The sequence below is a fragment of the Trachurus japonicus genome, chromosome 6 (assembly GCF_045865225.1).
Source record: "Trachurus japonicus isolate A0001 chromosome 6, Traja_1.0".
Taxonomy (NCBI): Eukaryota; Metazoa; Chordata; class Actinopteri; order Carangiformes; family Carangidae; genus Trachurus; species Trachurus japonicus.
In genome coordinates this window covers 31,847,607-31,863,294 of record NC_140912.1, presented here as the reverse complement: position 1 = coordinate 31,863,294, position 15,688 = coordinate 31,847,607, and the positions used below count along the sequence as shown (strand labels likewise).

General features: G+C 43.7%; 2 protein-coding genes across 2 annotated transcripts in view; both read left to right on the top strand.

Annotated features, from left to right (window-relative positions):
• The window catches only part of LOC146986472 (uncharacterized), a 185,693-nt gene that overhangs the window by 45,750 nt on the left and 124,255 nt on the right, over window positions 1–15,688 (top strand). The gene's annotated exons all lie outside the window — the stretch shown is intronic.
• Window positions 4,618–8,554, top strand: LOC146986475 (uncharacterized). The gene is made up of 4 exons (XM_085780365.1): window positions 4,618–4,761; window positions 5,203–5,396; window positions 5,651–6,240; window positions 8,534–8,554. Exons 1-4 carry the CDS (start codon window positions 4,676–4,678, stop codon window positions 8,552–8,554), a joined length of 891 nt encoding a protein of 296 aa, XP_085636491.1. The 5' UTR covers window positions 4,618–4,675.

The following is a 15,688-nucleotide window of genomic DNA, read 5'->3' as shown; positions in this document are numbered from 1 at the left end:
TACCACTCTCCCACCTATTGACCATGTTAAACAGTCGGCTTCCATCTCCAGGCGTGCTCAGTCTGCCTTAACTCGAGGGGCTTAGGGGTTTGCTGTGTATACCGGCAGGAGTTGCATTTGAGCGTGTGCAGTGTTTGGTTGCTCTATAGAGGTGCCCTGTTATAGTAACTGCCAGGTGCGTGTGTGTAATGTTATAAATCACTGTGTCTATCCCCTCTCTCACTCGCAGTAAGCCCGAGGGAGCCAGGCCGGCTGTATCCTGATCATTAGAGGAGATGTTTTAATCATTATTGCTCCTTTTACATGTGCCAATAAATAAATAGATTTGAATATAACTTTTGTATAATAAAGAAACAAGTGTTGTTTTAAAACTTTATACTGGAGTTCTGGCTCATCTTTCGAACCAAGGGTAGGCTAACATATGTAAGAATGTGGCCAAAACCGGTTACTGCAGTCAAATTCAAAACACAGCGATCTGGTTTTTTCTCCCAGTCGTAGTGGCAGCTCAGTGGACCAGACCGGAGGCTGAAATACCACTAACGCTGCGTGACTGGGAGAGAGGGCTAGGTGGCGCAACATGTAAACACGTAAATTCAAAACATAAACATGATTTGCAGTCTGCAAAAAAAGATTTACTCTGGCTGTACTATTGTTGTTGGTGAGTTCATCATGTTATATGAACATTATTCCTGAGTCTCTGTGACATATTAGGAGGATTTTACGGCCAGTTGCTTTAGATTTCTTACATACTGTACCTTTAAGTTTTGCAGGTTGTGATTTTACACTTGTTGTGTTTATGTTCCACTCTCACAGCTTTGTGTTGTGGTTTCTGAAACTTTTGTCTGATACAGTATGAAAGAAAATCAATTCATCAGTCACTGTGTGTGGTTATAGACCATGTTTGGAGTGTAGCTACTTAAAGACCTGTCTCTGTGGTCAGTGAACACACCATGACATTAGTTACAGAGCTCTGTCTCCCCCTGCAGGACGAAGACACACACTGCAGCTCTGACTCTGAGTTTAACACCATCTCTGTGTGAATCCTCCTGTCTCTGATTACACCTGAACACATCACCACAGGTCCACTGTAGCATGTAGCCATCCTGAACCAATCAGAGAGAGAGATTAAAATAATGCTGATAATGTGATTGGCCACCAGTGACACGCCCACTTGTTACACATGATAATTTATTCTTTCTAATCCCAGAGTCAGAGATGAACTCAGCACAATCAGCTTCTGTTCCCCACAGAAAAACACTTGTAAGATGTGTGTGTGTGTGTGCTTTGTACTGTACATTGAAAACACTTGAACCTCATTAAATGTGTAATGGAGCTGTTTTGCCTGCTCCTCTGACAGTGAATTGTGAAGTTTCTGCAAATTGTAGAAAATATTTGCACAAAATCCAAAAAATTTACAGAACAACATCATAAACTAAAGTTCAATACAAATGTTTAGCTCTTTTTTTCTATTTCATTTGCATTACAATGATGAAGACTTTGTGAATGTGCACATTAACATCCATCTTTGAACATACAGCAGGTTTATTTATTTCATTTAATTATTTCTCTGTGAACTCAGTTTGTGTGTGATTCTGTGTTTTCTTCATCGGTTTCTTCAGGTCTAATGAATCAGGTCTCTGTGGTTCCTCTGGATGAAGAACTTCTGTCACACTGATTCTCAGCCTCCTGTGCTGCCATCTAGTGGTCGACCGTCTGTACTGCAGCCTGACTTTAAACCTAATTATAACCTAAAGTCTTAACCATCAAACAGCCCTTGGAAAAAGTGAGGACCAGCCAAAATGTCCTCACTTCGCAAAAAAGTCCTCACTCTGTTGGTTAAAAACTCTTGACGGTCCCCACAACGCGATAAGTACAAGTACACGGACACACACACACACACACTTATTATGACCAATGGTGTGATTTAAGGACTGTGGTTTTTCTTGAACCTCTGAATCAAAAACCAAGGTCATTCCAGTGATTCCTTTTCGTTTGAAGGTTGATGTTCGGATTTTACTTGTTTCCTATAAAACTCTCCATGTCCCTCCATATCATTATATCTCTGAGCTGCTGTTCCCAGATCAGCCTGTGTGCAGCTGATCGCTTCTTGCCATTGTAATTCTTTTGAATTTTGCTTCATTATTGTGACGTTGCACTTTAGGCTCATCTCTCTTATTGGTTTTAATGTTTTGTTGTTGTTACTTTCTATGTTTCGTCCTTTCATTCTTTGTTGTTAAATTTCATCTTCAGTGTTTGTTTCGTTGTGTAGGAAATTGTCCTGAAGCACTTTGTGAGTCTATCTTCATAAGAAGTATACAAACAAAGTTTATACTACTACTTCTACCAACAACAGCAAAAACACTGGTTTAATAATTATAACAATCATCTTTATTCTTCACAAAAGTAGAAATCGTCCTTTGGCTTCACAGTTTGGTCAAAAGACATCACGATTACATGCTATATATTAAAACAACACATTCTCAAATTTCTTCTTCAAATCCGCCCACTGACCTTTGACCCAAAGACTCTGTGTGAACTAGTTTAGTGAAGTATCCCGGGGCGACGCAGCATTAGTTTGTTTCCATCCTGCTTCAATCTGACTGTGCACAAAGCCACTTCACCCAGTGTCTGTACTGGACTTTTACTGAAGCTCTAACGGGTCTGAATGGGATCAGGTCCCTGCAGCAGGATCCCAGACCTGATGGAGAGACTGGAACCAGAACTAAACTAACAGCAGGAGGCTGAGATGGTTTTGTTGTGTTGCAGATAGATTAAACACTTCATGGACACACTTTTAGGTAAAGTTTAATGTATTTCAAGTCTTTGAAGTCGTTTAATTTCAACATGGACAGAAACAGAATCAGGAACAGTGTGACCGACGACCCTCAGCCAATTTTGTCTTTAAATCTCTCAGCAGCTCTTCGACCAGTTCTGGATGAAGTGACTTCCCCTCCCTCTGTCACCACGAACTTGTGTCATTTCCTGTAACTGCAGAGCAGAGTGAGGAAGGAAGTGAAAGTAAAGATGTTCAGACGCCATTTTAGAGTGAACGGAGCAGAAGGAGAGAAACTGAAGTCTGAGACGAGTGAGTGTCGACACAACATTTATTATTACATTATTGTTGTTGTTGTTGTTGTGTCAGAGTATGAGAGTCAGTGTGTCTGTGTGGACTGTGGAGGGAAGAAGAGTCAGACGTAGTCCGTACATACGTCAGCACATTGTCTCAGATTCACCTCCACACAACTTCTTCAAACTCAGAACAAACATCAAAGGTCAAAGGTCACGGTGACTGGATGAACATGGATTTAATGTCAAAGTCATAGATATATACACGTAGATGTCACTCCAGGCTTGTCAAGAACAAATTTCAGTGAATGTACGCATGTGGGTGTGTGTCTGAGTATGTAAATAGATAAATATAAAATATCATTCTATGTTGTATCATAAATGTATGTCTGACATTGATAATAAACCAAAGGTCTTGAAAACTAGTTGAATATTCAGTGAGTTATGGTGATTTTAATGGTTAATAGACCTCTGCCTCTGTTGACTAATGCAGTAAGTAGACACGGCTTCCCCCTGCCCAAGATGGCGGCCGCATTGACACATCGTTCCAATGGACAGCAGCGTCAGAGGCTTCTACGTGTTTATATCTATGGTCAAAGTACTATGAATGATGGAGGTCGACAACTGGATCAGACAAGGAAGTGATTATAGTTTGGGTGTGTCTTGATTCTGTGTGTGTGTGTGTGTGTGTGTGTGTGTGTTACTGGTTTCCCTCTCAGACTGACTGAAGTCCTGAAGATGAGTGTTAATGTGGAGGAACAGGAGGACAGATCAAAGTCTCTGGAGAGTGACCGGTCCAAACATGAACCTCCAGACTCACAGTAAGAGACCAGATAGAAACCTGAAGTGTGTGTGACGTCACAGAAGAGGAAATATGTGTGTGTGTCTGTGAATAAAAACATGTTTGTGTTTGCAGAGGTCAGAACCACAGACTGAGAGCAGAGTCTCCAGGATCTAGGACGTAGATTAGATCACTCAAAACAGGAAGTCAAACTCACTGAGCAGCCGGTAAATTTCAAAATAAAACACGATGGACAAACTCCCGTGACAAACGACCATGAGTCACCGGTCAGTCAGAGTCCTGAAGCTGACAGGACGTCATGAAGGAAATAGAAAATAATATTGGAGGAGGACAACTGCAACATTTTAAAATGTAATCCTGACAAGAAGTAATCCCCATTTTAACAAATATTCCAGCAATCTGATGACATATTTGTTCTGTACTGTAACAGATTACAGTTTCCTTCTTTTTTCTCTTACGCCATTACATGTAATCCATTACTCCCCAAGCCTGCCTGTGTTGTGTGTGTGTGTCAGTGTCAGTGTGTGATCCAGTGTAAAGCTGATGTGAGACAGATGTTCAGCAGCTGGACACTGGACACAGTTAATGACTGACTGACTCTACACTGTTGTCTATGATGCTGCTGTGTTGCTTCCATCCTGTGTGTGGTGCTGGACGCTGACGTCACTGGAGACTTCCCACAATGCATCTGTGTTCAGAGAGAGAACTGATCAGTGATCAATGTGATGTGAATAAAATCATGTTTGTGTTTGCAGAGATCAGAACCACAGACTGAGAGCAGAGTCTCCAGGATCCATCTGTCTGTCCATGAGGAGTGACCGGTCCAAAGATTTTCCTCTAAACTTCAGACCTGGACCTGGACCTGGACCTGGACCTGGACCTTCAGAGTCACGGTAAGAGACGGTTTCTACTGTAAACTGAGCTGAAGATGATTCAGTCATTAGACTCATGTGTTAGTTAAAGAGCTGATAGGACTCAGTCCAGAACCAACATCAAACACATCATCAGTGTCTGAAAGAGGAAAACACCACCAACAGCTTCTCAATCATTTCACACATTTGGAGTAAAAACCAGACGAGACGTCACAGAACTGAAGAGACCCAAACTAACAGGGAGTTTGTTTTAGAGTCCAGATTTGAGGTCAACAGAAAAACAGAAACCAGACCAGTTCAGGACCAGGTCTTCATTCAGCTCGTCTCTCTACACTCGTCTTCCTCTACTTTCTCTCTCTCTGCTCCTCTGCTTACTGAAGCCCCGCCCCCTTGAGGAGGTTAACCAATCAGAGCTCAGATGTGGAGCTGTGACATGTTGTTGATCCAGAAATGTCTTGACAGGAGGAAGAGGAGTGGTGTCTCTGTGGACCAGCAGCTGTCCTGCTGTGGTCTCTGTCAGGACGTCCTGAAGGATCCAGTCTCCACCAGCTGTGGACACTGGTTCTGCAGACAGTGCTTCACCTCAGACTGGGACCAGTCTGGTTCTTCAGGACCCCCCTCCTGTTCCCAGTGTGGAAAAAGACCCAGAACCAGAGGTGAGCTGCAGACAGCCAATCAGAGCAGCTGTGGACAAAGTGAGACTGAACATCTGTCTGCTGATGTGGTCATTTGTGAAACCAGGACCTGTTGTTTTCTCCAGAGTCTTTGTTCCATCACACAGCACTGACATTTAAGATGATGATTCAAACCTTCTCTTTGTTGTCTGTAGTTTTTCTGGAGCTGATGAAAATAATCTTATCAGATTGTCAGACTCTCTGTCTTCAGTCTGACTCTGTCTCTTCTCTCTCAGCAGATCGTGGTCTGCAGGAGGTTTTAGATCAACATAAGATCAGTCTGAGGAGCAGATGTGAACGAGTGACTGAAGGAACTGAGGCAACAGGAAGTGGAACAGGAAGTGGAACAGGAAGTGGAACAGGAAGTAGAACCCTCCTCAACAGGATCTACACTGAACTCTACATCACAGAGGGACAGAGTGAAGAGGTTAATACCCAACATGAGGTGAGACAGCTGGAGACAACGTCCAAGAAGAAGACCCTCCATGACACTCCAATCAAGTGCAACGACATCTTTAAAGACTTACCTGTCCAACAGAGAGAGGACGTCTCTACGGTCTCACCTGTCCAACAGAGAGAGGACGTCTCTACGGTCTCACCTGTCCAACAGAGAGAGGACGTCTCTACGGTCTCACCTGTCCAACAGAGAGAGGACGTCTCTACGGCCTCACCTGTCCAACAGAGAGACGTCTCTACGGTCTCACCTGTCCAACAGAGAGAGGACGTCTCTACGGTCTCACCTGTCCAACAGAGAGAGGACGTCTCTACTGTCTCACCTGTCCAACAGAGACCCATCAGAGTGGTTCTGACCAATGGCGTCGCTGGCGTTGGAAAAACCTTCTCGGTGCAGAAGTTCACTCTGGACTGGGCCGAGGGCTTGGAGAACCAAGATGTCAGTCTGCTGGTTCTGCTTTCGTTCAGGGAGCTGAACCTGATCAGAGATCAGCGGTTGAGTCTTCTCAGGCTGCTCCATGTTTTCCATCCAACATTACAGAAGGTGACAGCAGAGCAGCTGGCTGTCTGTAAACTTCTCTTCATCTTTGACGGCCTGGATGAAAGCCGACTGCCACTGGACTTCAAGAAGAAGAAGGTTGTGTCTGATGTCACACAGACGTCATCAGTCAACGTGCTGCTGACAAACCTCATCCAGGGGAATCTGCTTCCCTCGGCTCTGGTCTGGATCACCTCCAGACCTGCAGCAGCCAATCAGATCCCTCCTACATGTGTTGACAGGGTAACAGAGGTCCGAGGCTTCACTGACGCCCAGATGGAGGAGTACTTCAGGAGGAGGTCCAGTGATGAAGATCTGTCCAGAAGAATCATCTCACACATCAAGACGTCCAGGACCCTCCACATCATGTGTCAAGTCCCAGTCTTCTGCTGGATCAGTGCTACAGTTCTGGAGCACATGTTGACCACAGACCAGAGAGGAGAGCTGCCCAAGACCACGACTGACCTGTTCTCACACTTCCTGCTGGTCCAGACAAAGAGGAAGAAGAACAAGTACGGTGAAGGACATGAGACAAGTCCACAGGAGCTGACGGAGGCCGACAGGGAAGTTCTTCTGAAGCTGGGGAGGCTGGCGTTTGAACAGCTGAAGAAAGGAAACATCATGTTCTACCAAAAAGACCTGGAGCAGTGTGGTCTGGATGTCACAGAGGCCTTGGTGAACTCAGGACTCTGTACTGAGATCTTCAAAAGAGAGAGTGTGCTCTTCCAGAAAACAGTCTACTGCTTTGTTCATCTGAGTGTTCAGGAGTTTCTGGCTGCAGTCTACATGTTCCACTGTTTCACCAACAGGAACACACAGGTCCTCAAGATGTTCCTGGGAAAAGACTATGAAGAGAGAGAGAAGAGCACAATGCCTTCCTCTGATGGATTCAATGCAAACAGTCATCCATCGATCAATAATAGTCCTCCGCCCCTGGATGGCTTCCTAAAGATAGTGTTAGAGAAATCCCTCCGCAGTAGAAATGGTCACCTGGACCTGTTTGTTCGCTTCCTTCATGGCCTCTCTCTGGAGTCCAACCAGAGGCTGTTAGGAGGTCTGCTGGGTCAGACAGACAACAGTCCAGAAACCATCCAGAGAACCATCAACAACCTGAAGGAAAAGAAGACAAAGATGTCTCCTGACAGAAGCATCAACATCTTCCACTGTCTGACGGAGATGAAGGACCAGTCAGTTCATCAGCAGATCCAACAGTTCCTCAAGTCAGAGAACAGATCAGAGAAACTCTCTGATATCCAGTGTTCAGCTCTGGCCTACATGCTGCAGATGTCAGAGCAGGTTCTGGACGAGTTGGACCTGAAGAAGTACAACACATCAGAGGAGGGACGAGTGAGACTGATCCCAGCTGTGAGGAACTGCAGGAAGGCTCGGTAAGTCTAGACATGATCAATATAATTATTGATCAGTAGTAGTAATAAATCAAATACAAGTGTTTCTTCTTCATTGGTATTGATATGTTTATTGATCCCACAACAGAAGAGCAGAACCTCTTATTATAGTTCAACAGTTTTGTTTAAGTAAATATAATCATGTTGATGGACAATTTGCTCTCAAATTTGAAAGGTTTTTGCGAGTCTGCTTCCCGTTTCCATGGAAATACATGAGGTCCGACTAATACCTGAAACACAATCAATCATGTTAGTAGACTCCTATGTGTAATGGAACCTAGTTTAACTTTACAGCAAATAATCCGACCCTTAGTAACGACCTAGCAACAAAAAAGATTTTCTCGTCCCAGATGAATGAACTCTGAGCTGACGTTAATGTTTTATTGTGGTCTTGGACTTTCCTGAAGTAAATCAATATCGCGTCGCCGACACAGCTGATGGGGAAAGCCAAACAATTCGGACCCAAAAATCGCAGAAAAAAAAGAGAGACAGAAAAACATAGAGGTAATATGTAACCCCCGGTTACTAGACCGATAAAAATTACTAGACATATTAAATAAATAATAATTTTATTTAGGCTACTACTGGATTGATATTTAAGCTACATTATTTAAATTAATAAATAATTAAATAATTAATAAATAATAATTAATTTAGGCACAGTAACCATAACAACTGTCCCTGTATAAAAAGCCTGTGTGAGCCCGGAATTCTCACTCTAGCTGCACTTGAGGGACAACTAGCGACACAGAGACAGAGACAAGATCAAGGAAATAATAATCGATAGAGAGAAAGAAAAAAAAAAGACACCAATCCTGGAGCAGTATCCATCCTGCTGCTAAAATTCAAAGAAGTACTTGGCCAGGAGCTTGTGTGTGTGCGTGAGCCTGATCATCATCCCCCCTCATCATCATCCCCATCATCATCATCCTCCTCCTCCTCATCATCATCCCCCCTCATCGTCAACCCCCTCATCGTTACCCTCATCCTCCTCTTCACCCCCTTCTTTATCGACAACTTCCACTTCCTGATTCTTCAGTTCAGATGGTCAGACAATACATTCTGAACTGAAGTGGCGAGCCAAACCCCACTGAACCTGGACTGTCAGAGAAGTTGATTTTTTTTATTTTATTTGTGATATTATTATTATTTTTTGTGCTATTCATTAGCCTACTGTTACTGTTGTAACTATTTTTATTTATTTTTGTTTATTGTTTTGACTGAGAGAGGGATAAGTTAAGGAAACCACTTGTCAGTAAGATACGCAATAAAATAGGATTCAAAATACAGAATTAGAAATAAATTAGACAATTAAAATAATAACTAAATTAGCACTAAACTATTCATTTTATTTACTTTACATTAATAACTGGTTCTTCCTTTTACCAGGTGTTACAACTATCTTCCGTTTTACCTAACGAAATATTCAGCTCCAGGCCATAATTTTAACATTTTCACCGCGGTCACAACTAGTGTCTCTCTGACTTTGTACCCTCTCGGCTAAAACAGGACAGCTTACAGCATGTTAACTAAAACATGGTTACTTAATTATTTTAATTGTTCTAAAATTTGAGTTTGGCAGCTGACAGAAACAATACAGGAGGTTGATTTATGACCTCTATAGATAGATATCACGTGACGTCACACAGCGTTCGCAGCCGGTCACAGCGCCATCTTGGGTACCGACTTCCAAAGGCAGTCTATGGGCTGTGACCTAATACATCCATGGCTGTGACATCAAATCTCACAAAAATAGTGGATAAACCTTTTTTTATTACATGGCTCTATTGAATGTCGTATTCCGATAATTTATTGATATTTCTGATATTTATTTACATCTTGATTTTGCATTTAACAGTCTGTTATTCCTGTTTAACAGATCGTTGCTAAGTAAAATACACTAGGTAGGGACGCCGCTCTGATCAGCGCAGCACAGAAAAGAGAAACTATGCAGGATATTTACTTTCTGTTTCATTTTTTACCGTCATTAAACAGCTTGGGAGACATGCAAGTTACGCCAAGGGAGGCTGCCTCACTCTACTGAGTGTGAGCGGCACGTACGTTCACGTTGCTTTCGTGAATTGTAAACACACAGACGCCCCCTCGGTTTTAGCGTCCAGCAGTTTAGCGGCTAATTCAACAGCAGTGATGGATAACTGTACCGGAGAGGCTCAACATGAGCCTCAACATGAGCTTCATTCATTATTCACAGGAATAAACGGCAGCTTTTACCTGACGGGAGACCGACACCTGAGCTACGGTAGCTAACAGTTAGCAGCTAACAGCTAGCAGGTTTTACCTACTTTTCCTCTCTCCCTCCCTCCCCTCTTTCTTATCGCACACACACGGCCCAGGTTGTCTGTCATATCTGTTGTAAACCTTGTAATAACAGCTTGTTGAGTACAGTTAAATTGTTGCCTCGGTTTGAGTGTGGATTAATTGTTAATGGTTTGTTTAATGTGAGTGGTGGTCATCGTGTCCTGATGAGTTGGGTTTTAATAACAGCTGATAACGTAACTGTGTAGATGGTGGATTGTGATGAGAAGGTGTTGCACATATTTTAAGACTTATCTGTGCAAACCATTGTGCAAAACCTGTTTGTTGTGACTTTTTGCGTAATAAGATGATTTGCCGAATTCTTCTTCCATTCCTGCAGCCTTTTGTCTCAATGTTAACGATGGCAAAATGTCCAGATATTTTATTACTTTATGAAAATAAATGTCTGTGAGTTAAAAAGAAGTGGGCTACGCATTTCTGATTTGATTTGGCTTTTCGTGTATTTGGAGGAGAGACAGAGCGAGCGAGCGAGAGAGAGAGAGAGAGACGAGGAGGTCCGCTGGGTGAGCTAGATTAACTTTTAACGGGAGAGAGAGCGGCGCACCGCGCTGTCAAAGATCGTCTCAGCAGAAAGGTGTGTGCTTTCAAGGCAAGGCCATCAAAATGAGAAATATCCATATCCAAACTACATCAGGCAGCAGTCATTTCTGGTCAGAGAGGATGTGGCTGCACTGAGCTGAATAGAGGTTAACTCGGTGTTCGGTACCCAGCATGGCGGCGGCCAGGTGGAACGCATCGTGACGTCACCTACTGATAAGTATCTATAGATATGACAGACAACCTGGGCCGTGTGTGTGCGATAAGAAAGGGGGGAGGGAGGGAGAGAGGAAAAGTAGGTAAAACCTGCTAGCTGTTAGCTGCTAACTGTTAGCTACCGTAGCTCAGGCGTCGGTCTCCCGTCAGGTAAAAGCTGCCGTTTATTCCTCAAATGAAGCTCATGTTGAGCCTCTCCGGTAGAGTTATCCATTACTGCTGTTGAATTAGCCGCTAAACTGCTGGACGCTAAAACCGAGGGGGCGTCTGTGTGTTTACAATTCACGAAAGCAACGTGAACGTACGTGCCGCTCACACTCAGTAGAGTGAGGCAGCCTCCCTTGGCGTAACTTACATGTCTCCCAAGCTGAAAGTAAATTTCCTGCATAGTTTCTCTTTTCTGTGCTGCGCTGATCAGAGCGGCGTCCCTACCTAGTGTATTTTACTTAGCAACGATCTGTTAAACAGGAATAACAGACTGTTAAATGCAAAATCAAGATGTAAATAAATATCAGAAATATCAATAAATTATCGGAATACGACATTCAATAGAGCCATTAAAAAAGGTTTATCCACTACTTTTGTGAGATTTGATGTCACAGCCGTCACAGCCCATAGACTGCCTTTGGAAGTCGGTACCCAAGATGGCGCTGTGACCGGCTGCGAACGCTGTGTGACGTCACGTGATATCTATCTATACCAGGGGTCCCCAAACTTTTTGCAAAGAGGGCCAGATTTGGTGAAGTAAAAATGTGTGGGGGCCGAGTCGGCCGACCATTAAGCCTGACATACTTTGAACCATTAACATTAAATGCAAATTCACTATTTAATACTTTTTTTTCATTGCAAATGGAATTCTTTTCATTTCTTCACATAGATAAATAAATCTAAACAAGTTTTTACCAAAATCACTCTGCTTTTCATATTTGAAGACCACATAAAATGACATAAATGTCTGGAAAAAAAGGAAGCTAAAACATATCTAGGTTAATTTGAAACATTATTATATTTTATATTATATTATATTTTCAAAAATCAAAAATTGCACTTGGATAAAAATCTAACCAAAAACAAGAATAGACCCTGTCTCTGTTAAGAAAAGATGCACTCAAATATAAAACCAACCAAAACAATAAATAAAATAGCTTATCAAGTCTCAACAAAACTGCACTTGAATAGATATTGACCGTGTCATCACAGTAGATGAGGTGAGTAGTGACCTATGGTAGTGACTGAGGCTGTGTATGTCGCTCTAAAGACGGGTGTGGTGGGGGTGTGGTGGGGGTGTCAGCGGCGGGGAGCGGGTCTCATAGCGGGGACAGCTCCGTGACACCGCCGGTGGGGGCTGTAGGGACGGGGGCGGGGGGTCACGGCAGCACCGCTGCTCGGTGGAAACAGCAGTGATGACTTGTTTTCACGTCTGAGTCTCCAAACCAGAAGCGTTGGTAACAGTAACAGCACCGGAAAAGTCGCTAGATCTGACGTTACCTTGCGTCGCTCCTCACAGACTCACATGCTGCACCGTGTGTGCGGTAGCGGCCCCGCCTCCCCCCCCAGAGACAAAGATCCTGGATGACTGACAAGAGGCTTCACTCCCTTCATTTCATTCTGCTATGGAACAAACGCGCCCAGGTGCTGAGGTCGAGTCACAGAGTGAAGCCTCTTGTCATTCAGAGACGAGGAAAACAAACTGGCATGCATATGGCAATATATCGCTGGGAAAAACAAAGTAGGCTACGTGCTGGCGGGCCGCATATTATTGATTTTTTTGATGACAAACTGCAGTTACACAATCTGAATAAAGAATAAAAGCAGTGAGTTGAGGACAAAGCTCCTTGTTGACAGCGTTCAGTGTCTCATCATCTGTTCAGAGCTGAAGAAGCTTCAGGTCCAGAGGCTGTGGACACAGTCACAGTGGCTCAGGAGAAACTGTCCACTGTGTGAAGCTGACCTCTGACCCCTCACTGACAGTGGAGTCATGTGACCAGAGGCTGCTTCACAGACACTGTGGACAGGAAGTAAACTCCTTTAATGTCATGTGACCATGAGCTGAAGCTTCCTTCCTGTGGAGCCCAGTGTTGATGTTCATGAGCCTCAGTGTGTGTCTGTCACCGGCACCAGAGGAGCAATACCGCCAGTTGTCCATTATTTAAAATTATATAACAGTTAGTTCCGACCGGTCCCAACCGAGTAATTTGATTGGACAAGAGACATTCCATGAGTGCTGATATACAGTATAACTGGGACTTTTTACAGACATTATCACTCAACATGAGCTTCATTCATTATTCACAGGAATAAACGGCAGCTTTTACCTGACGGGAGACCGACGCCTGAGCTACGGTAGCTAACAGTTAGCAGCTAACAGCTAGCAGGTTTTACCTACTTTTCCTCTCTCCCTCCCTCCCCTCTTTCTTATCGCACACACACGGCCCAGGTTGTCTGTCATATCTGTTGTAAACCTTGTAATAACAGCTTGTTGAGTACAGTTAAATTGTTGCCTCGGTTTGAGTGTGGATTAATTGTTAATGGTTTGTTTAATGTGAGTGGTGGTCATCGTGTCCTGATGAGTTGGGTTTTAATAACAGCTGATAACGTAACTGTGTAGATGGTGGATTGTGATGAGAAGGTGTTGCACATATTTTAAGACTTATCTGTGCAAACCATTGTGCAAAACCTGTTTGTTGTGACTTTTTGCGTAATAAGATGATTTGCCGAATTCTTCTTCCATTCCTGCAGCCTTTTGTCTCAATGTTAACGATGGCAAAATGTCCAGATATTTTATTACTTTATGAAAATAAATGTCTGTGAGTTAAAAAGAAGTGGGCTACGCATTTCTGATTTGATTTGGCTTTTCGTGTATTTGGAGGAGAGACAGAGCGAGCGAGCGAGAGAGAGAGAGAGAGACGAGGAGGTCCGCTGGGTGAGCTAGATTAACTTTTAACGGGAGAGAGAGCGGCCGCGCTGTCAAAGATCGTCTCAGCAGAAAGGTGTGTGCTTTCAAGGCAAGGCCATCAAAATGAGAAATATCCATATCCAAACTACATCAGGCAGCAGTCATTTCTGGTCAGAGAGGATGTGGCTGCACTGAGCTGAATAGAGGTTAACTCGGTGTTCGGTACCCAGCATGGCGGCGGCCAGGTGGAACGCATCGTGACGTCACCTACTGATAAGTATCTATAGATATGACAGACAACCTGGGCCGTGTGTGTGCGATAAGAAAGGGGGGAGGGAGGGAGAGAGGAAAAGTAGGTAAAACCTGCTAGCTGTTAGCTGCTAACTGTTAGCTACCGTAGCTCAGGCGTCGGTCTCCCGTCAGGTAAAAGCTGCCGTTTATTCCTCAAATGAAGCTCATGTTGAGCCTCTCCGGTAGAGTTATCCATTACTGCTGTTGAATTAGCCGCTAAACTGCTGGACGCTAAAACCGAGGGGGCGTCTGTGTGTTTACAATTCACGAAAGCAACGTGAACGTACGTGCCGCTCACACTCAGTAGAGTGAGGCAGCCTCCCTTGGCGTAACTTACATGTCTCCCAAGCTGAAAGTAAATTTCCTGCATAGTTTCTCTTTTCTGTGCTGCGCTGATCAGAGCGGCGTCCCTACCTAGTGTATTTTACTTAGCAACGATCTGTTAAACAGGAATAACAGACTGTTAAATGCAAAATCAAGATGTAAATAAATATCAGAAATATCAATAAATTATCGGAATACGACATTCAATAGAGCCATGTAATTAAAAAAGGTTTATCCACTACTTTTGTGAGATTTGATGTCACAGCCGTCACAGCCCATAGACTGCCTTTGGAAGTCGGTACCCAAGATGGCGCTGTGACCGGCTGCGAACGCTGTGTGACGTCACGTGATATCTATCTATACCAGGGGTCCCCAAACTTTTTGCAAAGAGGGCCAGATTTGGTGAAGTAAAAATGTGTGGGGGCCGAGTCGGCCGACCATTCAGCCTGACATACTTTGAACCATTAACATTAAATGCAAATTCACTATTTAATACTTTTTTTTCATTGCAAATGGAATTCTTTTCATTTCTTCACATAGATAAATAAATCTAAACAAGTTTTTACCAAAATCACTCTGCTTTTCATATTTGAAGACCACATAAAATGACATAAATGTCTGGAAAAAAAGGAAGCTAAAACATATCTAGGTTAATTTGAAACATTATTATATTTTATATTATATTATATTTTCAAAAATCAAAAATTGCACTTGGATAAAAATCTAACCAAAAACAAGAATAGACCCTGTCTCTGTTAAGAAAAGATGCACTCAAATATAAAACCAACCAAAACAATAAATAAAATAGCTTATCAAGTCTCAACAAAACTGCACTTGAATAGATATTGACCGTGTCATCACAGTAGATGAGGTGAGTAGTGACCTATGGTAGTGACTGAGGCTGTGTATGTCGCTCTAAAGACGGGTGTGGTGGGGGTGTGGTGGGGGTGTCAGCGGCGGGGAGCGGGTCTCATAGCGGGGACAGCTCCGTGACACCGCCGGTGGGCGCTGTAGGGACGGGGGCGGGGGGTCACGGCAGCACCGCTGCTCGGTGGAAACAGCAGTGATGACTTGTTTTCACGTCTGAGTCTCCAAACCAGAAGCGTTGGTAACAGTAACAGCACCGGAAAAGTCGCTAGATCTGACGTTACCTTGCGTCGCTCCTCACAGACTCACATGCTGCACCGTGTGTGCGGTAGCGGCCCCGCCTCCCCCCCCAGAGACAAAGATCCTGGATGACTGACAAGAGGCTTCACTCCCTTCATTTCATTCCGCT